The sequence below is a fragment of the Notolabrus celidotus genome, chromosome 12 (genome assembly GCF_009762535.1).
Source record: "Notolabrus celidotus isolate fNotCel1 chromosome 12, fNotCel1.pri, whole genome shotgun sequence".
Classification (NCBI taxonomy): Eukaryota; Metazoa; Chordata; class Actinopteri; order Labriformes; family Labridae; genus Notolabrus; species Notolabrus celidotus.
Window position 1 is genome coordinate 7048288 of NC_048283.1, and position 27048 is coordinate 7075335.

At 39.1% G+C, this 27048-nt stretch overlaps 2 protein-coding genes across 2 annotated transcripts; one reads left to right on the forward strand and one right to left on the reverse strand.

Moving 5' to 3' along the window:
* Positions 1-2055: 2055 nt before the first annotated feature.
* LOC117822592 (transmembrane protein 176B-like) lies at positions 2056-21852 on the reverse strand. The gene is made up of 9 exons (XM_034697412.1): positions 21805-21852; positions 20833-21287; positions 11400-11519; positions 9343-9530; positions 8293-8412; positions 5467-5523; positions 4606-4842; positions 3204-3326; positions 2056-2546 (listed from the first exon to the last, which is right to left on the reverse strand). Exons 4-9 carry the CDS (start codon positions 9517-9519, stop codon positions 2481-2483), a joined length of 780 nt encoding a protein of 259 aa, XP_034553303.1. The 5' UTR covers positions 9520-9530; positions 11400-11519; positions 20833-21287; positions 21805-21852; the 3' UTR covers positions 2056-2480.
* Positions 21853-22257: 405 nt separating this feature from the next.
* lamtor2 (late endosomal/lysosomal adaptor, MAPK and MTOR activator 2) lies at positions 22258-26503 on the forward strand. Its single transcript, XM_034698691.1, has 4 exons — positions 22258-22473; positions 24021-24183; positions 24329-24418; positions 25931-26503. The coding sequence occupies exons 1-4, from the start codon at positions 22406-22408 to the stop codon at positions 25985-25987; spliced, it is 378 nt and encodes a 125-aa protein (XP_034554582.1). The 5' UTR covers positions 22258-22405; the 3' UTR covers positions 25988-26503.
* Positions 26504-27048: the final 545 nt, after the last annotated feature.

The following is a 27048-nucleotide window of genomic DNA, read 5'->3' on the forward strand; positions in this document are numbered from 1 at the left end:
ATCTTAAAATTTGTTAATTATAGCATGAATCACCTTCTGAATCATCTGTACATTTGCAATTTATTTCAAGAGCACAAACAAAACTATAAGGTCAATCCAGAAATGTCTCAAAAAGCTTCACATGGACTACCTCTCTAAAGCCAAAGCACTGGAAATTCTTCAAGACGGCAATAAAGAAGAAACACAAGAAAGCTGACAGGTTTTCAAATTAATGATTTTATCATGATGTGAAAATGTTCTTGATGAACACTAAAAGTTCAGAAGACACCAAAGAGGACACAAGACAAAATCAAAATTATGAAATTGTGCAGAAAAGGCTAAATTTGGTGCATAAAAAATGTTCAGAACTCAAGAAAATCATTATTTTGATGTAAAAATGTTGTCTGCTGGTCAGAAAAGTCTTAAAAACAACATGAAAAAGAAGTGTGATGAAATCCAGATCGTGATCCTGCCATAGAAAAATAATGATACAATATTTTTCCCACATTGCCCGACCCGAATGAAAAACATTTTCCCCCAGAAGAAGATAAAGTTTGCTAATCTTTACATGGTACTTCCTCGTTACTGTTTTATTGAGAAAACATTTACAATAATTGTTATTAAATAGATATTTCATATATAACTTTTAGGATTCCAAAGTCTCAGTAGGAGCCACTGGCCCTGAGGTATTCTGACAACATCATATGTGGCCCTCTTTGAAAAAAGTTTGGACACCCCTGGTGTACAGAGTTCAGAAAGGGTCCCCAAACTTCAATAAATTGTGCGTTTCAATGTTGGAGTGAGAATCTTATTTTCTCTAGCTTTAAGCAAGCCATAATATCTGCCAACCATTGTGCATGTGTGGGCGGAGTAGCGTCTCTCCGTCTGAGCAGCATGGCATGCCTGGCCAGGAGGGAAGCAAAGGCCAGGGTCAAAATAATCTGCTTTGATTGCATTGTTGACTTCCTTACAAACGTACAGAAGAAGAAGGTGACAGTGACATCCTTTTTTTCACTTCCCCTTATTATGTATGTTTTTTTTTTTTTTTTTCAGTTTGCACAATAGCTTTTAAAGAAGTACAATTTGGTCTACTAGAGCACAACTAGTTATTTTAATAATTCATTTTCTCAGCCATATTTTGAAGTATTGAACAACATGTACAGAAGAATTACAAAACAAGATCTACATATTTAGATTCCTTTATTCTTTTAAATGTATTTGTGTGAAAATAAAAACAGAAACCACCAGTCCATCAATGTAACACAAATGTGCATTGACCTCCCTTTAAGCTACAAAAAGTTATTATAAGGCACATAGCTTTATAGACAGAAATAATGAACAGCAGTGGTGTACTTGGGGGGAAGGGCATTACCCTAGAATGGTGCAATAGTGCCCTCTTGGATTAGATAAAACATTACAAATTCCCTTCTCTGGTGCCCTTTCATTGGGGAATGCATGAAAAAGTGTATTCTGGAGCCCCACAAATGTACAAAATGTATACAAAGTGTCATTTAGCCCTGTGTGACCTACCCTGAGTCTCATTGAGATAATTTCTTCCCTTCTCTTCCTTTTCCTCATAGTGCTTTGTTATTACTGATCATTGTATTTTGTAAAAACTCCTTCCTTTCTGGTCTTCTTCCCACTTTATCTGCCATTACCTTTCTTCTTAATTGCTGCTTTCCCTTCTCCTGTCCCAAGAGGTATTTGGACTGATATGTTCTTCCCTTGTGCCCCTTTTGCTAGTTTTTTCACATCCTCACCCCCTCTCTCTACCTCCAAACAAAAGAAAACAGGTGGCCTAAATGAACTGAATATCCCCGCCCCTAACACATGACCTGTAAATAACCTAATTAACTGACCCCACAATAAACCATATTGTAAAAAAACACCACAAAAAATATACAAACACTAACCTACCCTAAACCATGATCAACAAACCATACACAACAATGAATTGTTGTAGTTTTGGGGGCAAAATGGAGAAAAAATACATTACTTAAAGTGGTTCAATTTCTCACTCCTTCTCTAAGGTGTCATAGAAAGTACACATCAGATTCACAGACTCCATGAAACACATTGCTTTCAACCACTTTATTATTTTTTTTAACATTGCTAAATGTTGTAAAAAAAAATTATCCAAATTAGTCAAGCAGCCTGCGTCCCTAAATCATGCATTGACTTCCCTTTAGCTACAAAAATATTGACCTATAATCACAACACTCGATAGAAAAGCATACTGAACAGAGACACCATAGAACAGATCAGAATGTAAAGCATCATATGATTATTGTGTATTATTAGAAAAGTGCTCTGAAGTATAAGTGCAAATGATTCTTAAGCCACTTTAAGAAAAAGAGCTCAAATTTGAAAAGCGATCATACCAACTGGAATGGAGTAATTCATAGACCCAGCAGTAAATACAGTCAGTTGTTTAAATGCATACAGAATATGCCGAGGAGAACAGCTCCTGGTGACTGATAGTGCAAAGCGGAGATTTTGATTTATGCTGCAGGGTTACTGGTCACCTCCTCCAGCAGTGGTTTGTAGAGTTCTGGGTCACCATTGCTCTAAAAGACAAAATGTAAATTAGGGAATTAGGCGTTATATTCACACAGTGTATACACAGACACACCTTCAGAGTAAAGATTTCATTTTGTGAATTTATTCTAATTTTTTTATGTTTTACCTCTCTGCTTTTATTGTCTGTTTTACTGTTTTTAGTGAAGCACTTTATTACTTGTATTGAAAAGTGCTATAAAAATAAAAGTAATATTTTTATTATTACAGATGCATGACAATAATAATTCCACTCTCATGTCTGTGTGCTAAATATAACCTGTAGCCAGCAGGCGATTAGCTTGTCACCATTATTAAAACTCGACACTAGTGGAAGACAGCAAACCTGGCTGCCGTCACAGGTATCAAACTCCACTAAATAGCACTTCTTTCCAAAAGGTAGAACTATTCCTTTACAAGTCATGCACTATCAGACCAGTTGAGATTCATTCATACCCTGACTTTCTGTGTCAGCTGACTTCAGAATCTTTATTGGGGGTTCTGACTGGGATGGAGCTAAGAGGCCAAATTCACATCAACAATCAAAGTCAGCGCCCACAAAACATTTACAGACATCTCATGCTGTGAAAAGAAAAACTGAGCATTTATGTTCAGTTAGCTTTAAAAAAAAACAGGTGAAACAGTGTGATATCATTTGGAGACTCTACCTTGTTCTCTCCCTTCTCCCTGCGTCTCAAAGCCTTGATCCCCAAGATAGCAGAGCTGAGGGTGATGCAGAGCGCCATGACTGACAGGACAATCAGCACAGCATTGATGCTCCTCAGAAGCATCTGGAGGGACAGGAGAGAAACAGTGTCACCTTTGAAATCTTTAAACAGTTTTTCTCTGGCCCTGGTTTAGCTAAGTTGATAGAGCTGGGTTGGGCCCCTTATACAGAGACTGCTAACTTAAACCTGCGATCATTTGCAGCATGTACTCCCCTCCCTCTTTACCCTACATTTCCTCTCTCTCTTCAGCTGCCCTATCAACAAAGGCAGAGGCCAAACAAATCTGTTTTCCTGTTCTGTTTACATCAATAAAAATCTGTTCTTTCTTGATCCATTCCCATTAAATGACTTTTATTTTGCATTTCTAATTCACTCTCATTTCATTCTGTCCTGGCCCTGCCTTCCCGTTCTTCCCTCTAACATCTCTATAAATTCTCTTCTCTATGACAACTCTTCATTCCTCCTAACTTTCCTTCCTCAAGCCTAACCTGGCGGGGATGAGCTCTAACCCAAACAGGCTTCTTGTCCTGGCTCTACCTTCCTTGTTAGGATGTTCTGCTCATGGAACATATGATGGGCGGTGGGAGCTGGCATGGAGACGGGGTGGCACTGATATGCCTTAGCTCACAGTTAAGCCTCTTTAAGGTGTTGTGGGCCTAAGTTAATGAGACATCAGTGGAGGGAGGGGCCCACTTGATGACCCCAGTGATGTGCTGCCTTGTTGCCTATCTATCCCACATGTTTCAGACTGTGGGGAACATGAGAAGCCATGTGGTAGGTTACAGAACGTATGAGTAGAGGGCGTAATGGAAAGGGTTTCTTCACTGAGTGTTTATTCTCCTTATCAGAGCACCAGACTTCTCAAATTCAATCTGCAAAACAACTTGAGCGAAGGCTCCTTGTATTCAAAGAATGAAAAACTTAGAATAATTATTTCCCTTCTGTAGCATCAGTTTACCTCAGAGGATGTATCAAGGATATATTGTAGTTCAAATCTGGCCCCACGCTCCTAGCTGAATGTCATCCTCCACTCTCTCCTCTCAAAATCCTACTCTATCCACTGTCCATCCTCAGGACAAAGCCATTAAAAGCCAATAAAAAACTCTTTCTATCTATCTCTCCTTTTATTGATACATAATTCAATCATCAAAAGTTCTGACATGTTTTTTATTAATCAGCTGTTTCTGCAGTAACCCTTTTGTTTTATTTTGAGAGTTTCTACATAATAATCTTATAAATATGTAGATGATAATCTCTGACAGTAACTTTTGGAGACAAAAGAATGAAAACATTTTTTTCCCCCTTTGTTTTCATTTCTTAGATGTTATTTTTCTGCACATACCAGCGCCAGGTTTTGGGCCTCCAGGCATTTCTCCTTCATGCGTATCTGCTCAGAAGATGGAGGTGGTGTAGTGCGACGGTGACGGTTACCAAAATCATCATAATCATAGCCACCATCGTAATAACTTTGTTCACACTCCCACCACATATATATGTGTGCAATGTTGATGCTGTAGAGTACGATGGCTGCGATGGCAAAAGCAACTCCTGACACACTCAGAATCACATTGAGGATGACCTAAAAAAAAAATAATTATATCAATCAATGATTTAATCAATCAATCAGGCTTTATTTATAGAGCACCTTCCATAAAAATCAAATGCAATTTAAAGTGTTTTAAAGAGATTCAAAATAAATGAAATCTAATATGTCATGACTAAACATAAAGCAGAAATGGATGTAGAAGTAGAGACCAATGGACAACAATTGCAATAAAAATATTTATAAATAAACAAAATAGGGAAACAATTAAGAAATAAGTAAATAAAAGATTAAACATGACTAGTTATGAAAATAAACAAGGTAAAGATAAAGGTCTAAGATAAATAAAAGCACTAAAATAGCAATACAAAATTGTAATTAGATAACAAAAATTGAAGAGTTAAAAAAATAAATAAAATAATTGAATATTTAAATAAATATAAAATGACATTAAAATAATTTTAAATAGGCTACATAAAAGCCAGACTAAATAGACGGGCCTTTAATTTACTTTTAAAAGTCTCAGTATTCTCGGCTCCTCTCAGAAGTTTCTGGCCCTGCTGTCTAGGAATATTTGACAACAAATGTATAAAGTACAAAAAAACAAAGAGAAATAAAAGTGAAGATAACAGGAGGATGTTATAAAGCTGAATGACTCACCAGACATGGACTTGGACACTTCTCGGACAAAATGCTCATGGCACCGAAGAATATGAACTAGAGAGAAGACAGAGAAATGCTCAGATTTGATATCAGTCATTTGGATTAGTGAGTAGTAGTTTTAAAAATCACAATGATACACTGAAAAAACTGAAATCTAAGTTAGATTGAATATCTCAGATAAGGGTGAAATTTGCTTATTTTTTGCTTGATCAGATAGTTTTTCTCACTAAGCAGTTTTTATGTTACTGTTTCACGTGTTTTGAGTGTTTTGGTCCTAAATTATCTCAGTAAGATATCACAGCTTGTTACTGAGATTTTATGACCTGTATTGAGTAATACATGCTTGAAACTAGAATATCAACTGTTACAAAGCTGTCTCATCAACACTCACAAGTATAAAACTGCTTTTTCAAAGAAATAATTTCTGATTTTAGGCATGAAATAAGAAATTATTACTTTAACACAATTGTATCTCTTCACACAATTAAAACAGATGACAGCCAAATTGTCACAGTTGGCACAGTACTATAAACTGTCCCTTAATATTCAAACATTTAACATTTGAAACCGTTTCAAACAGATATAATTAAATTCAGGTAAGTTCTTCCAAATTACAAGGCAGAAAATGATCCTACATAATGAGAAATATATTCTGGCTGACTTGATTGACAGGCGGACACCCTGTAGCTGTTAGCGAAAAGGCTAAAGGCCAAACTAGCTTGGACGAAGTTAGGTTGAGTTCAGCATTTACAATATGGCACCCACTGATGATTGGCTTCAAAACAGTAGGACCAGCGTATGTGGTTCAAACCACGCTGTCATGTGTGTAAAACCACAGAAACCAGGAACTCTCTCTGCCTACAGATGCAAAATTGTGATAAAGTAGAACTTATCAAACTGTGGTGTATATGAAAGATTATTTTAATCTAGATGAAGCATGTTGGCATGTCAGCATAGCTACCAATCTAAACTGATGATCTCACAGGCGGTTAAAAATGGTCTTTTTTATCTCTGTTACAAAGGGAAGAAATGTAATGACTAGTGCATGTCATTATGTCAAGATGATGGCACTAGGGAAATACAAACACAAAGCAGTCCTCTTGCTTGTGCTCATGTTTTGCTTTTGTATGTCATACAGAGGCACCACTACTGAACTGAGACTGTTTCATAACCAGTCTAAAACTACTTGCAACATGGAGCGTTAATACAGGAATCTGTTAGATCATGAAAAGAAATCTGATCGGATATTCTCTGACCTTTGCAACATAGCTTGGAGGTCAGAGAAAGGACTGGAAAAAGCCTGCGCAGTGTTTGTTTTTCTCTGGTGTGTTAGACTTAATGTTAATGTCAACATGCTGCCACGCAGACTATTACCCTGCAAACAGGTGTGGTACTGTTTGAGAAAGCCATCAGCTGATACTCCTTAAAATGGTCAAAACAGTCCCAATAAAAGTCAAATCAGTCTTTATTCTAGCTTTGCTAAACACGTGGGGTGTTGATAAAGACAGATGTTAAATGTTTGCAAATCATTTAAAGCCTACATTTAGTTGAAAAAAGTGCAAAGACAACATATCAAATGTATAAACAGAAAATGTTGTTTTTTATATAAAAGATAAATGAGACAGGGACAAAAGAAACACTGTAAAAGATGTGTAACGTAACAAAAAACACCTTAAGGATCATCTGTCAACTAACTCGGTGAACTAGCAACAGGTTAGTAACATGACTGAGTATAAAAAGGGCATCTCAGAGAGGCTGAGTCTCTGGCGTAAAAGTTTAATCATCTTCAGAACATAATTTCAAAAGATTCAAAGAAATCTCTGTAAAAAAAGAGACAAGGCCAGAAATCTTTACTTTGTGTCCATTGTCTTGGGGCCCTCAGAGCATTTATTATTCCATTAAACATTAAAACATTTTGGTTTCAGGAATCGATATGTTGTCTTGCACTTTTCAGTTAAATATTGAGTTTAAATTATTTGCAAACAAGCGGCAACCTCCGGTCTCATGCTATGAAGCCCATGCGAAAGTGTTATAAACTGCAATTCATCCAAAATCCGCTTGAGGCTGGCTGCAGAAACACCGGAAACCACATACTGTAGACCCCAATAAAAAGAAGATGATCTTTGCAGCATTAATAAACAGGTTTACAGCCTGGTTCCAAAAAATGTCTAGGCCCTAGCTAATCTCTCTATCGGCACACACTGTACAGGGGCTGAATTTTTTTCTAACATGATGGTTCAGAAGATATTAAGATTACGAGTTTTTGCCCAAATGAGGACATGACTGACTTGACTCCAAGTCGGGAACACACACCTATTGGCTAGGAGGCTCAAACTCCTCCCCTTTATGTCACACTCTGCCTGGTTTAGTTCCGCATTTCCAATATGGCTGCCTCCGTCGACTGGCTTCAAAACAGCGCTCAGGAACAGATAGGTGACGTCATGGATACTACGTCCATATTCTATACAGTCTATGTTTGCAACCATGACATGATTTGCATTTTAAACAGTGTCCCTTTGTTTGGTTTAATAGGGCTGTATCATTTTTGAGTAAAATTCAGTTTTATTGGGGCACCATTGGCCCAGTGGTTTAAGCGAGCCTGATATACAGAGGCTATAATCCCTGTAGCAGGTTCGACTCCCAGCCTCGACCATTTGCTGCATTTCTTCCCCAACTCTCTACTCCCCACATTTCCCATCTCTCTTCAGCTATTCCATCAAATATAGTCAAAAATGACCAAAAATATAACTTAAAAAAATAATAAATTCTGTTTTGTTGTTAAAAAAGTTGTTTAGGAAACAGACACAACATTAGTTTGCTTACCAGTCCTCCAATCCAAAATGGAAACAAAGAGGAATCCATTTGCCACCAAGAGCCAGCACCGCTGCTAGTGAGGATCGCTCCGAGGCCAATGTTCAGCAAACCAATCATGATTTGCAGTGCCTGTGGAAAGTGAAACACAATATGAACAACAAACAACCGTTCAGTGTGAGTGTGTTACCAGGTGTCAATGTTTCAGTAAACTAAATAACAACACTGTGTAGAGCATACTGTAAGTTATTTCTAAGTGTCGCTTTCCTGAATAAATGGAACATGACTTAAAGAACTACAGCAGATACACTACTACATTAGTCAAACGTTTGGAAACACCTTCTCATTTAACATTTTTTATTTATTTTCATTATTTTAAACACTGTAGATTAATACTGGAGGCATCACAACTATATATGGAATTATTTAATTCACAAAAAAGTGTTAAAAAAACAGAATGTTTTATATTTTAGATTCTGTAAAGTAGCCCCTTTGTCCTTCATGACAGCTTTGCACAATCTTGGTATTCTCTCAGTCTGCTTCATGAAGTGGTCTCCTGGAATGGTTTCTAATTAACATGAGCCTTGTCAAGAGTTCATTTGTAGAATGACTTGCCTTCTTAATGTGTTTGAGACCATCAGTTGTGTTGTTCAGAGGTAGGGTTAGTACACAATGGATAGCCATATTTGACTACTGTTGTAATCCAGATTAAGGCAGAGGCATATTGTTTTAATACCTGCGTTGTTTGTCTATTTATGTACAGCACTTTGTTCCGGCTGTGGTTGTTTTAAAGTACTTTTTAAATAAAGTTGAGTTAAGTTGAGTTGAGAGACATATTATTTCTTTATTTATTGAATGAGAAGGTGTGTCCAAACTTTTGACTGGTACTGTATCTTTAAGAGATTGTTACCCAACAACCTGCTGCTTCTGACAGAGAGAAGTGTAAACCAGAGCCAAGAGGGATAAGTAGAATAAGTTTATAAAAAAATGAAGTGTAGTTCATTCAAATTCTAAATCTGAATTTTCTTTAAGCAACTTGAAACACATACGCTGCTAACTCACCCCCAGTGCTGACTGAGAAGCTCCCTGGATTTTCTTCAGGTGCTGAGACACAGAGCAGCACACGGGGCTGTAGCAAAGGCTTTTCAGGATTTGGCAAATTGGAGGGACAGCACTTTGGGGGTCAGAGGTCAAAGTGAGCACAGTGACCCCATCGGCCTTGGTCATGGTCACCGACATCCTGTCTGCTCCTGTAGATTGAAAGAGACAAGAGAGAACATGGCAGAGTCAGTTTATGGCTGACGTTTTTGTTTTAAAATGAACACTTTTTGAATCTCAACATCTCTAAGAGGTAACCTTCGATTTAGTAAATTCCTGGTTCATTCCTGTTAATTCCCATGGAAAGTTTCCAACTTTGAAAATTCACGGCATTTTGCAACCCTAAGTCCAATTATACGAAAGGGTGCAAGGTTAACTTCTGTAATGACAACCCTGTTGTTATTATTTGGGTCATATTTGTTTCATTAAATCCAACTACGCCACGACTTTATTATCCACACCCTATCATCAAACACTGACTTCCTGCTAACCAGCTTTAAACTGCGCACACACATACAACTGGAATAAAATAAGAAGCCAAATAGAACTACTTTGACATAGGCTGTGAAATGTTATCAACCTCACATATAAATAAGCCTAGAACCATTAAAATGTATCACAGTCAGTCAGTAAGGCTTAGTTTAAGATCATAGTTTAGGACAGTTATTTGGAAGTCTTGCTGTGACTGGTCAAAATACTAATTTGAGGGAAAAGATTCTGTAATGTTGAGGAAACTTTGCTTATTCAGATGTGCTGGATGTTTTTTAAGTAAACGTGTCATGTAAACTTGAGGATATTGTATTTGACTTATTTGTGGACTTGCAGTGCAGCTGTTATACGCACATGGATGGTGCTTTAGATGCCATAGTACATCAGCATATCTTAACTCCATTTTTAATCTTAAATACAGTGAGACACAAGAAATGTTCACACAGTAACAGCCAGCAACACTATTCTGACAAATACACAAATGGTATTTTCAATCTTATTGCTCTAATATCATTGTTTTAAAAACAAGAGTAGTACTAGTGCTTCTAGCACATGAGGCCTCAAAATCACTAGCTCGACTCTTCTCTTCTGTTGCCCCTAAATGGTGGAATGAATTGGCCAACTCCATTCGATCTGCAGAGTCCCTCTCTACCTTCAAAAGACAGCTAAAGACCCGGCTCTTTAGGAAGCACTATGCACTTAGCTAGACTGTTCTCCACTGTTGTCCCCAGTGGCAGATCATGTCTTCCAGCTACAGTTGACTCGCACTGTCCTGCTCTACTCTGGGAATCTGTGTTCAGCTCTGTGTATATATATATATATATATATATATATATATATATATATATATATATATATATATATATCCTTGCTTACTTTTGTGCATTGCCTTTACACTGCTTGGCAGTACCTGCACCCAAATTGACTTGAAGCACTTTGTTGCTTGTGTTGTTCTTGTTCTCGTATGTACGTCGCTTTGGATAAACGCGTCTGCTAAATGACATTGTAACATTGTAACACTAGCCTGTTTACTTCCGCAGAGACCTACAGGTGTTTCGGTTCGACTTGATACCCTGCTAACTGACGACTCTCGGTGACTACACTGTCTCTTTGTTCATTTTATAAATTGTATTATAGAAATATGTTCATGAGATACTTACTTGTGGATTCATGTAATGGAAATGCTCCGAACACTCCTCTTTCAGTTTTCAACATCTACAGTAAATGCGACCTCATCATACGTATCCGGTTTACAGTCGCCATTATACACGGTCACCAGTATAGCCGAAACACCCAGTCAGCGAAAACACATATATGTCATTTATACAACACACACTCCCTTTCCTAATACATTTACAAGATGTCTATCTTTCTCTCCGTGTGTCCACACTTCGTATACTTATTAGAAACGTCAAGGGCACGCAATATGATGACATAAATCGTATCAATATAGAAGTAGGAGTAACTATAATATAATAAAAAACTGGCTAAACTCACATTATGTTACTGTATTAAGCAAATAAAACACTTACCTGTTAGTTTCTGTCAGACTAAGAGCTGAATCCAAACGACTGTACTTCTACTGCGCAGTTTACAGCAGAGGGAGGGAGAGAAACTACCTCTTCCCAGAAGTACCTCCCCTCCTGTATGAGCTGTGAGGAAGATAAGATAAGATAGTCCTTTACTCGTCCCACAATAGGAAAATTCAAGTGTCACAGTAACAAAGTAGACAGTGCAAAAAAATTAATATATATATATATATATATATATATATATATATATATATATATATATAAATATATATATATATATATATATGCCCTGTTGGAAAAGGCATCACACAATCTTTTCTGGATGCATAAATAAATTGAATGACTACATTAATTAACACAATAAAACAGATTTTTGTAATTATTTTCATTGTATCATTTTCTGAAAATGTAATGCCTGAGGAAGATCTGAGAAATAATTATAGCAATTTTAAATAATTTTTAATTTTAAAATGACCCAATGCCTGGGCCCTGTGTGTGTGCGTGATAAAAAAGTGAATGTATTTGGATAATTTCTGTACAATGCGCGCTACAGCCTTTTGGGCCTTTTTTGGCTTTTATGCTCTTTGCTGTACAACGGGGTATGGCTGTATTATATTCGTTATTGATGTGAATTTATAATGAAAAGTTCTCTTGAAAGCTTGTATTCAAACCAGATAAATAAAAATAAAATGTATGTGTGCTATAGCCTATCAGTTGCATACGTATCGCAAATGCAAAAAGAAAAAAAATTGCACCCCCAACTTAAAGCCACTTCCCACGGCTCTGACCACGGGTGAAGAAGTCTGTCACTGAACGAGCTACTTAGTGTTGTTATGGTCTCCTGGAGGGGGTGTGGCATGTTGTCCATCAGAGAAGATAGCTTTGCTATCATCCGCCTGTCAGCCACCACCTCCACAGGGTCCAGTGGGCAGCCAAGGACAGAGCTGGCCTTCTTCACCAGTCTGTTCAGCTTCTTCCTGTCAGCAGCAGAGATGCTACTTCCCCAGCTGACCACTCCAAAGAAAATGGCTGATGCCACCGCAGAGTCAAAGAAGGACTTCAGAAGAGCCCCCTCCACACCAAAAGACCTGAGTCTCCTGAGCAGAAAGCTTTACCTTTGCTGTCCACGGTGTTTAACAACTATATTTGAATTTACAGATTTTATTTAACTTAAAGTCTGAGCTTCAAAAACACACGTCCTCCCCTTGTCAACAAAGACAAATGAGTCAAATGATGTGATTAAAAACTGAAAATCTTATTGATATCATGTAAAAAAAAAGTCCAACATGAAATCAACATCAACGTATCTGATCAGTTCTTTTTGTCACATATTTGCCACCTTTCAGATTGCCCTCAGTTTATTTGACTTAACTTAAAAAAAAAATACATTAATTAACTCAAGATTTTTCTGAATCAGCTTTTTATCAGTCATTTGGAGTAATGTGACAGCCGGAGACAGAAGTTAAATGTTAATATTATTCATGCTGTGCAGATTTTTATTCATTGATTTCTACATTTTTTTAAGGTTTTGACTACACATAGCATAGGATCCACACATTGTGGGGACAATGTGTGGATCTTGTGGGTGTGTTGTATGGACTACTGTCTGCAAAGTGAATTGCCCCTGGAGGAGAATAAAGTTATAGTGTTCTCTACTCTACTTTTAATTTTGGAAAACAGAATACAATTTTTTTCTGTCATTGCTTCAATTTTTGCGATACTTAAAATTTATGCTGCATCTTTGCACGAAATGTGCCAAATGAATGCATTAAGCTGAGGTGATCACTTCCAAAGCAGAGTAGGACTAAAAAAGAAAGAAGCTGGCTAAAATATTCTGCATTACTTTAAAATCTGATTGAATAAGTTTTACTTATGTGAAAAAGCAAACTGGTTGTACTCAAACCCAGGAGAAGTGGGTTCAGTGCGCCATTAGTGTGTTAGTGTTTGGGATGAAAAGGGAGGGAGAGGAACAAACAGTTCTCGTACATACCTCCTCCTCGTTTCAGTCTAGAATCTGAGTACTGGATATCGCTCAATATTCCCATTTCTACCAAGCAGCAACCTCCGGCCGAGAGAATTAAAGCCTATGCGGAAGTTTTAAAAACTACAGTTTCTCGAGTGTCCACTTGAGGCTGGCTCCGGAAGTACAGGAAACCACATACACACCAACTCAAAAAAGCCGAGCTTTACAGCAGAAATAAACATGTTTACAGCCTGGTACTAAAAACGAGTGTAGTCTGGATAGCACATTTCTCAATCAAATTAAGGTGAATATATCTCAAATGAAGAAGTTGTCATGAAATGTATTAATGCAAAAATCTTTTTTGAGTGAAAAAATACTAATTGTTAGCATTCCCTGCTTATTCTGAGACACTATGCTTTAAAATACTGGTAAAATATTGCTTAAAATAAGTTTTCCCTGCTTATTTAAGATCACAGTTTTCTACGTCTTATTTTAAGAATGAAACGGACTGAAATTAACATTGATGCCTCTTTATGACCTACAAAAGCAAACAAGACTGTTAGAAAGGTATTGATCATTTCTGTTTTGTTATTTTAAAGCCTGAAATCGCTGTGAGAGGGTAGGTGTCAGACGGGGTGATTGACAGCACGTCAAGAAAAAAAACTTTATTTGCAGTAAATATTCTTAATGAGTGAAATATTTGACTGTTAGTTGAAAGCAGAAGGAGATAATATAATTTACACATGTACAGGATAAAATAAGCAAGATCACTTAGTCCACAGGGGGCACCAAAGTCAACACAAACAGAAAGTTCCTCACAGGAGCTTTAATTCAAGGTAAAAGTACCTTGAAATAAGTTTTTTTTTCTTGTTTTTGGAGGGACATTTTTTCCAGTTTGTATATAATACGTAATGTATATATGTGTATGCATATTATGTGCTTTGGCAACATGTCTTTGTTCATGCCAATAAAACAAATTGAATTGAATTGAAAGAGACAGAGACAGACAGAGAGAGAGGCGAATTAATTATTCTAAATGCACTAAGACAAAATACAAGATTACATGCGATTACATTTTTTATGCTTTTATTTCTCACAAACTTCATTGTTTTTTTAAAGTCCTATAAAAAATGTGGGAGAAACCGGAGAACCCGGAGTAAACCTGACCGAAACGCTAAAGGGGAGTTTAAGGGCCTGAAATTCCACTGTACATGTGCTACTATTAAAAAATTCTGCAGCTATGGAATTAGAAATCGGATCTTTGCATGAGAAGCTTGTACTCTTGGATGCACCTTGGATAAAATAGGGGCAACTCTTGATCTGGGGAAGGTCCTGGCGAGCATAGCTGCTATTCTTCTTCTGGACCTGGCATAAGCAGCTTTAACATATTTTACAAAAGACTGGAGTACTTCAGTGATCGAGGCGCGTGGTTCTTCATTACTCTCCTTCTCTTCTTGGTCCAACTCAAGTTCCTCTTCTGTGTAGTTGTAAGTGGGACATGCAATAATGATTTTGGGTTCTCTTCTTCTTCCGACCATGGCCATAGCTGAGGACACTTTCCTTTTGGTGCATGAAAAAATAGGGGGGACACAGTCACAGAGTAAACTAATGGTCCAGAGGCTACATTTAGTCAAAATCAGTGCCAGGCATTGCCCCTCATCTGTGAAGTAGGTCCTGGTGGATAAAAACGCTGCTCTGGTGCAGGACAAAACATCTACAATTTTTCTCTTTGGTTCAGAAAAAAAAGAAACAAGTCTGGCCGTAGAATGAGCTCGTGAAATACCGCCTGGGTAGCAGTGAATCCTCTTGGGGCATGTGCACGTAGAGGTGCCCGCCTGTAGACTGTCTCTGTTCACACAGTACGAGGCTCTACATCCAGGAGCATCCTGATCTTGAAGGAAATCATCGTCTATCGGATCTGACAAGTCTGTGAATACTTGGGGTGATTCATCCATATGGTCCAAATCAACGGGTTCAGTTATTCCTGGGTTAGGCCGTTGAAGTCCCAGATTAGACATGAAGTGACCCACAGATGTAATGATTGATGAGAGTAGTGGCATGTTTGCAGTAAAATGAAATCAAAAGGAGAAAAGATTGTTCTTCTGTTGGATCCAAAGTCTGGTTATGAACTTACTTCAGCTGGTACATGGCATGTTCCATTAGAAAGAACTACAGACTGTGCTGAGATCAAAGGCAAAGCAACACTGATGTCATAGTGTATAGACTGTGATGTCACATGGGATATTACATTTGAACATTTCTGTGTTGCCACGGTAACAAGCTCCACCCTACAGCATAGCATCACGAGATCCCATGGAGTTTCCCCATAGACTGTATAAAATATGGACGAAGGATCCGTGACGTCATCCATCTGTTTCTGAAGAGCTGTTTTGAGGCCAGTCGGCGGCGGCAGCCATATTGCAAATGCAGAACTCAACCAGGCAGAGTGTGACGTAATGGGGAGGGGTTTGAGCCTCCGAGCCAACAGCTATGCGTTCCCGACCGGGAGTCACGTCAGTCATGTCCTTATTTGGGCAAAAACTTGTTATCTTAATATCTTCTTAACCGTCACATTAGAAAAAAAATGCACCCCCTGTACAGTGTTTGCCGATAGAGATAGACCCTGAGTTGTTGCTTGAGTTTCCCTCCACAGCAGCTGTCAATCAAAGCAAACCCGGAAGTAAAACCCAGTTTTTTAACCTCTAATAAGAAACGGAAAACAAACTTTTCAGAACAAAGAGGCCTTGAACACAAAACAGTGAAATAATAACTACATATCACCTAGGGATGGGAATTTACCGTAATCCTTGTAATCGATTACTCAAATTTCCGAATGAACGATTACTCGAGTACTCGCAATTATTATTATTTTTTAACCATAAACAAAAATAGATAAATAAAAGTCCGTCGGACACGGACCTACCAGACCAGAATTGTAGTAAGTTCTGCTGCCTTTTCTTCAGACATCTTTTCCACTCTCGTAGTTGTTGTTCTCTGTGATGGTAGCTTGTACTCCGGCTGGACTAACGCGATCAGCTCTTTGAAGCCGTCTCCTTCCACAAAACTTAACGGGAGCATATCTCCAGTTACCATTTTGGTTATTATCAGGCTAATCTTCTCCGCTCTGGTTTCATCACAACGACTTGTGCTAACAGGGCGAGCAAAAGACGTGATGCGAGACTGCCTGTTATCTGTCTCCGCTGTTTTCTCCTTGTGCTTTAAGCACATGTGGTTAAACATATAACTATTTCTATGGTATGTAAGTTTAATGCCACATATCTTGCACTGCTCATTAACTTCATAGTTTTTTCGAAGCACTTCCAGACATCACATTTTATAACTGACATGCCGCAGGTGTCGCAGACAGTTCTGTGTTTGTTGTGCTTTCGCTTTCGGTTGAATGACCTGTTCCTAAAGAGTTGCCGTAGCTGCCGTAAGACAGTTGTTTTTGCTGAAATCTGGCTCAGTGTGTTCCAAAGCTGAAGCCATGGCCGGAGAAGTCAAACGTTTATATCCTGTTAATTATTTTCCTACCTAGTATATTTAGTTAGGCGAAAACAAGAAGGACATGGTCACACATGTAACGCTGTATGATTATCTTGCCAGGTGCGCGAATAACAAAATGCTATTCGAATACTGGGGTCAACGGCGAGTACTCGAGTACTCGAGTAATCGTACCCATCCCTAATATCACCACAGCATACGGATGTGAGAAACATTCGTACAATGTGTATTTATTTTTTTAAAGTTTGACTTCACTCCCATTCAAATGAATGGGGGAGACAGAGTTTTTGACCTATACTGCAGCAAGCCACCAGGGGGCAGACGCTTTGGTGGAAGCTTCACTTCCAGCCGAGCGAGATGCACCCCTGGCCTATGCAGGGCCGGCCCGTGGAATAGGCAGTATAGGCAAATGCTAGGGGCGCCGGCCATCCATAGGGGGCGCCGCAAAATGAGTTAGGAAGAAAATTTGAAGATAAAAGGAAAAACAATATTGTTTTATCTAATTTAATTTTGGATTCAATTGCGGAATGATGCCAGTAAACATTTAAAAGCTTGTTATTCACTTTTGGTTTTAAAAATAATGGTATGCAAAGCAGTTTTTGAAGTCTTTATGCGTTATTGATTTACCTGTTTTTGTTTTGTTTGTTTCTTTACACTTTGGAAGCTGTTAGCTTAATTAGATAGAAAATGTAGGCTAGGCTTAAATAAGCATTTTGCTTCTGCCTTTTCAGTCAACACTTAATACCTTACTGTTGCTTTGTTTAAAGTATCTGCACTGTGAAAATCATTGTGTTTTATAATGACTGAATAAATTCTACAACTATTACATTATGCATTTTGAAAGTGTATTATTATTTTCCTGCTAAATATCAGTGTTATTACCATTTTATTAATGTTCTTTTAGAGGTCCTTTTTATTTTAAAACAAAGGAAACCTGTAAAACATAAAGCTGGATGTCAGTTGTCTTTCAGTGTATATGTGATGTGATTGTTGTTGGAGTTAGTTATAGTACAAGCGACACCAATTCAAATCTTGCCTTGGGCACCAAGTCGGTTAGGGCCGGCTCTGTGCCTATGTGCGAAAAATTATCGGGCCACCTTAAAGTTATCAGAACCACGGACTGAGCCCACTTTGAATTTCGGATCCAAACTGCACTGGAGCTGCACCGTTAATACTGGACACTGTTTAGAGCAGGGGTTCTCAAACCTTTTGGAGCCAGGGACCTCTTACAGGTGAGAAAATTGTCCAAGGACCCCCTCATAATTGTAAAACAGATTAAGCACATTAGTGATGTGTCATGATCAAAAGCTGCTGCTCTGAGAGCCGATGCTTTGAGAGAGAGCCGGCTCACAGTTTTTTCCTTTTGCTGCTTAGCTCTCTGCGTCAGCCCCAGCTCTGCTCACAGCAGAACTTTGTTTTGATTGGTCAGCATGGCGGCCATGCGGCCAATCACATGTGAGGATATAGGATACAGGTGATGGAGGGGAGACTGTGTATCGTGGCTTCATCTGTTCCTACTGAGAGAGTCTTCTCCAAGACAGGGCAAATATTCACTGAGAGCAGAAATTGGATCAGCCCATCCAAGCTGAGGCATCTGATTTTTCTCAATGCCAACCCGTACTGAGGACATTAATAAAGTTTGCTTGAGTTTGGATCTGGTTCTGGTTCTGTTTGCTTAAGTTTGGTTCTGGTTCTGGTTCTGTTTGCTTAAGTTTGGTTCTGGTTCTGGTTCTGTTTGCTTGAGTTTGGTTCTGGTTCTGGTTCAGTTTGCTTGAGTTTGGTTCTGGTTCCGTTTACTTGACTTGGTCTTGTTTCTGTTTGCTATAGTTGGTTCTGGTTCTGTTTGCTTGGGTTGGTTCTGGTTCTGTTTGCTTGAATTTGGTTCTGTTTCTGTTTGCTCGAGTTGGTTCTGGTTCTGTTTGCTTCAGTTCGGTTTTGGTTCAGATCTGGTTCGGTTCTGGTTCAGTTCTGGTTCGGTTTTGGTTCGGATCTGGTTCGGTTCTGGTTCGGTTCTGGTTCGGTTCTGGTTCAGTTCTGGTTCGGTTCTGGTTCAGTTCGGTTCTGGTTCTGTTTGGTTCTGGTTGGTTCTGGTTCTGTTTGCTTTAGTTCTGTTCTGGTTCTGTTCTGATTCTGTTCGGTTCCGGTTCTGTTTGGTTCTGGTTGGTTCTGGTTGTTTCTGGTTCAGTTTGCTTGAGTTTGGTTCTGGTTCTGTTTGCTTGAGTTTGGTTCTGGTTCTGTTTGCTTAGGTTTGGTTCTGGTTCTGTTTGAGTTTGCTTCTAACCCTAACTCTAACCCTAACCTTAATCATAACCCTAACCCTAATCATAACCCTAACCCTAACCCTAACCCCTAACCCTAATCCTAACCCTAACCCTAACCCTAACCCCTAACCCTAACCCTAATCCTAACCCTAACCCTAACCCTAATCCTAACCCTAACCCTAACCCTAACCCTAATCCTAACCCTAACCCTAACCCTAATCCTAACCCTAACCCTAATCCTAACCCTAACCCTAACCTCTAACCCTAACCCTAACCATAACCTTAATCATAACCCTAACCCTAATCCCAACCCTAATCCTAACCCTAATCAGAACCCTAACCCTAATACTAACCCTAACACTAACTCTAATCCTAACCCTAACCCTAATCACAACCCTAACCCTTACCCTTACCCTAACCCTTATCCTAACCCTAACCCTAATCAGAACCCTAACCCTGATCACAACCCTAACCCTTACCCTTACCCTTACCCTAATCCTAACCCTAATCCTAACCCTAATCAGAACCCTAACCCTAATCCTAACCCTAACCCTAACCCTAATCAGAACCCTAACCCTAATCCTAACCCTAACCCTAACCCTAATCAGAACCCTAACCCTAATCCTAACCTTAACCCTAATCACAACCCTAACCCTAACCCTAATCATAACCCTAACCCTAATCATAACCCCAATCCTAATCACAACCCTAACCCTAATCAGAACCCTAACCCTAATCATAACCCTAAACCCTCATCACAACCCTAACCCTAACCCTAACCCTAACCCTAATCAAAACCTTCACCCTAACCCTAATCATAACCCTAATCATAACCCTAACCCTAATCACAACCCTAATCATAACCTTAACCCTAACCCTAATCACAAACTCTAACCCTTACCCTAATCATAACCTTAACCCTAACCCTAACCCTAATCAAAACTTTCACCCTAACCCTAATCATAACCTTAATCTTAACCCTAACCCTAATCACAACCCTAACCCTAACCCTAACCCTAATCAGAACCCTAACCCTAATCCTGACCATAACCCTAATCATAACCCTAACTCTAGTCATAACCTTAACCCTAATCACAACCCTAACCCTAACCCTAATCATAACCCTTACCCTAATCCTAACCCTAATCATAACCCTAACCCTAACCCTTACCCTTATCATAACCTGCCACCCCCACTGTCCCTAAAAGTGATTTAATGAGGCTTCATTTAACTGGTCTGCAGAAAATGAGCCTACCTATATGAGCATGCGGCTGTGTTTCCTGTGCCATTATGAATTAACCTGCTGCTACTGATGCTTTTGATGATTACATTTTCACTAACCCTAAATTTAGGAGTCATCTAGCAAAATGAAAGTCAGAAAAATCATTACGTTTTCTAACTTCAAGGTTTTATTTCAAGTTTAGCTACTATTTTTGTGAATAATTTTTGCTTTAATGGGAAAAATGTACTATTTTTTGATCATTAAGGAAAAAAAGCATTCTGGAAGACATCTCACGACCCCCCATTTGTGTCTTGCGACCCCCCAGGGGGTCCCGACCCACACTTTGGGAACCCCCTGGTGTAGAGGGCTGCTAATGTATGTGCCCATGTACATATGATCATGTACAAAAATCAAAACATTGGTCTATTGCAGCTTTGTAAGGTTCAACAGGAAACAAGTGTTTCCTGCTGTAAGACAACTTACCCCTTATTGCCTTTCGGCTTCTTCTCCACTGTGTGATCTCCCCTTGAGCCTCCCATGCAGGGTGGGCTCTAAGCCAGGATGGGGTTACTCCCCCACTGCTCAGGTGTCTTCGCCTGGATGGCGAGTACATGAGCACACTCCTCCTTCAGAGCTTCATTTACCAGACGGTGGCACTTGATGGTAGACCCTCAAACAGGGAACTGACAACCAAGACATGGAAGGGGGATTCAGAGCCAGGGGGCACAGCGCGCATGTGGCTTTCATTGTGTACCTCTAGGTGGTCCGGCGCATGTTGGTCAGTTTGGCTCTGATTGCTCTCTTAACAGGCCGGCTTGGGTCTGGGTCCATGTGTGGTCTGAAGTGGGCCAGAGGCCGGCTTAAGGCAGGGGTAGAAGAGAAAGGCTGGGCACAGCGGAGGACAGCAGGCAGCATCTGAGGCCGTGGCAGGACAACACCTGCGATGGGTATGAAATACATATTTATTTAATAAACAGCTTTGAGGTGTGATAACACAACATCAAAAGGACTTGATGGAGTTCTGACTGTAAAGTCATTGTTTATAGTATGACTCTTGCAAGCACATAGGACAAACTGTGTATAATAAACATCATAAAGGACGCCCTGGCTCTATGATAGTGTTATAGTAATAAAATGCTTTAGCTGGAACAGGTGTACCTATGAGAGAGTCCAATCAGTGATGTCCATGACAGTCCAGTTAAATCTATATAAATAGAGACACCTTCTTTTTGACTCCCAGTAACAAACACACCTGCTGATTTGCTGCAGGTAATTTACTAAACTAGCTAAAAGCTCAACCTGTTGTTAACTTTGAATGTAAACACCCCACATGTGAGTCAAATGAGACAATCTGACAGTCTCCACCCTGAACAGCTCTAATCTACAATAAACCATTCCGTTTTTAATAATACACACATGTTGAGTGGTTCATTGGGACGTTTTGAATGGACTCACCTTGCAGCTACAATCAGTTGTAAACATTACAGATGTCGCGCATGCGCAGCGTTGCTCAAGGCAATTTAGGCAGGCATAAGGTGATACTGCCCCCTACTGACATAATCACAAACCGCAGTTATCTCTTTGGAATACAATTTATATTATAGTAGCAGCCCCTGTGCTCCCCTATAATTTAAACCTTTCTTTTTAACCAAAAAATAATTCCTGTTCTGTCTACCAGGGAATAGTATTTCATTAAGATTATTTCTTATCAATTTATTATTACATTTTGTATCTAAGACTGACAATCCTTTAATGGACAAAGCAGGTAGTTGTGGAGCTATTCTTTGGTGTCATTATATTTTTTGTTAGGAATACAAATTGTTGGGGAAGTGCTTTGTGGAGTTTAATAAAATCAGATTCTGAGTCAAAATCTTGAGAATGATTCTAATGCATACATTTCCCACAATGCATTGGGAAGGAACCCGGAAAGGGAAGAGAACAGTCAGCTGACCTGACTTGTGTTGATGCTTCTTGTTACACTGGTTAAAGTGAGATTTCACCAGCTTTAAATCATCTGTCTGTTTCAGTTCGAGGTTCGGAAAGTAAGTGAGTCGTGATGTTACGACCGAAGGCGCTGACTCAGGTCCTCAGCCAAGCAAACACAAACGGAGTCCAAAGCACTCTGTGAGTATTGATAGCTTGTTAGCAGCATGCTAACAGGATCCCACTGGAGTTTATTTTCACCATAATACAGTTTGATTCATTGTAAACACTTGCTGTAGTTAACATTCATACAGAGTACAGAAAAGAGCCGTATAGTGTGGAAATAGAAGGAATAAATTAACTATATTTATGTATTTATTTTGCAATGACAGCTCTGTGTAAGTTAATGTCTTAACACTTAAAGGAAGAACGTACATGTTTGTAAGCTGCAAACCTTAAAATATCTGAAATGCAGGTTTGTAGAAGTATATGAAGCTTTCTGACATTGTTTAACTGGATTGTTTGGCTAACTATTAAAGCTGCTGTTGGTAGGAATGGTGTAAAAAAGAATTACTTTTTTCTTCTGCTGGGTTTGGAAAAAAAAGGTCATAATACCCATCGGTACTCATCGGTAAGTGAAGTTATTTGAGATTATGGCAAAATCTCTGTGTTTCAAATGCCTTTGTATGAACCAATGTTACTATTCCCCTCGTTCCCGTTATGACGGACCAATCACAGCTAATCTCCAATCCTCTGTCCTGATTGGTTAAGGGGCGGCCCCTACTACGTCTTCTGATCAGGGGTGCATCACGCTCGGCTAGAGGTGAAGCTTTCAGCAGAGCATCTGCCCCCTGGTGGCTGGCTGAAGTATTGGTCAAACTTTAAAAATTAAATACACGTCATACGAATGTTTCTCTCATCCGTATGCTGTGGTGATATGAAGTTATTATTTGACTGTTTTGTGTCCAAGTCCTCTTTTTCCTGAAATGTTTCTTTTTCATTAATTATTAGAGTTTAAAAAACTGGGTTTTACATCCGGGTTTCCTTTGATTCACAGCCGCCGTAGAGGGAAACTTCAAAGGACACACAGCGTCTTGTGACGTTACGCTGTAGGGCGGAGCTCGTTACAGTGGCTTCACAGGCTCTGGCTGCACAATGGCTGTGCCCAGGATCGGGATTTTTTGGCTTCAGAACTGTACAATGGGAAGAGGCGGAGCAACACTGTCCATTTTTATTAACAGTCTATGGTTAACACCATAACACTTAAGGCAGGGGCGTCCAACTCATTTCAGTCCAGGGGCCACATACAGCCCAAGTTGATCTGAAGTGGGCCGGACCTTTTAAATCATAACATAATAACCTATGAATAATGAAAACTCTAATTTTTCCCTTTCTTTTAATGCAAAAAAGTACATTCTGAAAATGTTCAAATTTAATGAACTATATGGCCATTTCTCATGAACACAGTAAACATGAACCCATTTGAAGGCACCATGAGTCCTTAGAGGTTTAACTTGAGATTTCAATGTTTCCACTCTGTTTTGTTACTTTTTAAAGTGAAGAATGTACACCAGAATGTTAAATTACATTAGTTTGTTTGTGCTCAGGTGGGCCAGTGTACAGTGATACACATTGTACTTTGTAATGAAGCTTCGTACGGATAGCATTTGACACCTATCGTTTATTGTAAAGTCCTTCCCATCTTCATCCGCTGGATACTGAAACACCCAACTTTTCCCTTTCACCAGCTTACTGAATAATGAAGGCTCACTTCTGGCTTACTCTGGGTATGGAGACACCGACGCACGGGTGACAGCAGCCATCGCCAGCAACATCTGGGCGGCCTACGACAAGAACGGCCACCAAGCCTTTAACGAAGACAAACTCAAATTCATACTCATGGATTGTATGGTAAGAGAAGCTCAGTATATGGTGTATGAAGAGTGATTGTGATACTGACAGCTTTGTACTGTTTCAAACTCTTGGAAAAAAGACACTGATTATTTATCAGTGAGCTCCGACACTTCATGACACTGTCTCTCATTTTCTCTCTCAGGAGGGAAGAGTGGCCATTACTCGTGTAGCAAACCTTCTCCTGTGTATGTACGCCAAAGAGACGGTGGGCTTTGGGATGCTTAAAGCCAAGGTGAGAGTTTTGTCACATGCGAGTTAGTCGCTTCCAAAACAACCAAAGTCTTCTTCCAGGCAGCAAAATATTCCCAATAGTTTGTTGTACTTACCTGGTTCATTTTGGATCCAGGGCTCCACCACTAACATAAGATGAGTCTTATTGTTTTAGCCAACTTGAAATGACAGTAGGTTCATTTTACATTTCATATGAGAGGAATAGAAAATAAATAGACGCAGCCACATGCAAAAAAATTAGCCAGACAGTTGTATGTTAATGGTTGTGAGTCTCCATTTAAGATTTACTATCTGCTTGAAGGTTAACACAGAAATAAGGTCTGGGTGTTGTATTTTAACCTGATACGTCCTTGACAAGCATATTACAGGAAAATCTGTCATTGGTGAAGGAAGTAGTGGTTGTTATGATCAAATGGAGAGGACAGATAAAGCATATGTAAGAGAGAGTGCAAGGAAAGCCAGATACCATCAGAATAATCTGTAGGTATGTAAGTTATTGAAAGATCTCGTGTGGTTGATTGATGAGTAACTGTACTAGGATTTTTTGACCCTCTAGTGGAAGTGAGCATTAAATCTGAGCTGAAGATTTTCAGGGAGTTATTCGCCATTTTCAGCATCTATTGATTATGGTCGACTTATTTTCTTGTCCTTCTATGTCAATCATACAATCGATCTTTATTTGTGTAGCGCCAAAAAACGTTATCTCAAGACGCTTTTACAAACATAGCAGGTCTAAACCGTACTCTTTGCTAAATTATTACCAAAGAACCAACACCAAGACAGGAAACGATCCAGTCCCATCTTACTGGCAGGACTTGATCTTATCTCATCTTAATCCATCATGAGCATTGCACCTCGCAGTATTTAGCAAGTTACAGCGACAAGGACAAACTTCCTTTTAACATATAGAAACCTTGAGCAGAACCAGACTCATGTAAGACTGCTATCTGCTTCGACCGAGTTGAAAGAGGGATAGAGGAGAATAAGAGAGAGCTATGATAGTGATGTTTGTAATGTATCTTAGTCACCAGTGTATGCATGGCTGCTCTATGTTTGTTGGAAACTTTTTTAAGTATTGGCTGCCTGTCTTGGCTAGGACACTCTTGGAATGTTTTTTAATCCCATTGAGTTAGTCCTGGTTGAATAAAAGTAAGCAAAAAAGAAACAATACCTAGCTCAAACTCAACTTCTGGGGCTCTGGTTTGGCTAGGTTGTCCTCTTCGAGACAAGAATCGATACTTAGTACCAACTGTATTATGTGTGGGTCATCATCCACTATGTCCTCACATTTCCTGTCTCTCTCTTGAGCTGTCCTATGTCGTAAAGGCACCCCCCTCCAACCGGGATATAAAGGAAGCTCTACATGATTTGGCTTCACTTTTGTTGAGCTGTCATGTTGTCCATCTTTTTACATATCCCAACCACCTGTGTTCAAATCACTGAAACACATATTCACAAAAAAAGTATAAACAGTCTCATTGCCAACACTGATCTGTGTGTGCTGTGTTTGCAGGCAGAGGCCCTGGTGCAGTACCTGGAGGAGCCATTAACCCAAGTAGCAGCATCATAGTGAAGACGTGCCTGTCACTGTCATGCCTGTAGACAAAGGATCACATGATCCAGGTTATTCATGGACTTCTGTCACATTCTGTACATGCATTAATCAATAAGTGTGAGAGTGAACGTGTGCGCAGGGGGAGAGGGGCCTGGGTTTATTAATCTATTTATAACTTTGAATTTAAAACTTGGATTGGTTTGTTCCCCTTTTTCTTTTGACTCATCATATGACTGTCTGTTCTGAAAGTCCACATATTTTTGTCTGTGAGAAGTCTGAGTGTAAAGATGCTGAAATGACTCCATTATCTGCGGGTCCACAGTTGATTTATTCATCTGCAGTTTTTTCTCAGCCTTGCCGCTCACAGTGAGGCAGAAAATTGAACATTTTGAAACCCATCAGAGGGTCTAAATGCAGATAATGTAAAAGTTTGTGGAGACCTTCGTAAGAATTTCTGGCTGGTGAAAATGTAGTTCAGATTTTTTGCTATGTTGTTTCAAAGCTGTCAAATAAAAAGTAATTGAATCAATATTTATTTTGTGTTTTTGGTGTGGACTTGATGTGACATGAGTGGGATTGAAGAACAACTTGACTTGAAAAGTTGATTAAAGCTTAAATATCAGGTGTATCAGGATTCTCAAGAAGATAAGGTCGAAATGATCAGTAATATCAATATTCTCTTGAAGATATTTTCTTGCATCAATAACAAATCAGAAGTCCTGTTGAATTAATTACCAAGTTCCTTATGGACCTGGATGTTAGACGTGTCTTTTTTTCTCTTCGAAACAGCTGATAAAAGAGGGATCGGGGTTTTGTAATGAAATGCCATCATTGGTTCAAAACATCGGACAGCACCACTTATCTGTAAAGCAAGAGTTCTCTTCATCACTGGGGCCAGCTGTGATGGGCAATGATTTTCGAATATTCAAATATTTGTTCACTTGTAAAAATCAAAGAGTTACTTAGAATATTTTCTCATTTTAAAAGTACAATTTTTCATCATTTTTACCAGTACCTGGCTGTAATACGGTATTCCTGCCAGACGGTGGCTATAGAGCGTCTTACAGCTGGGGTTG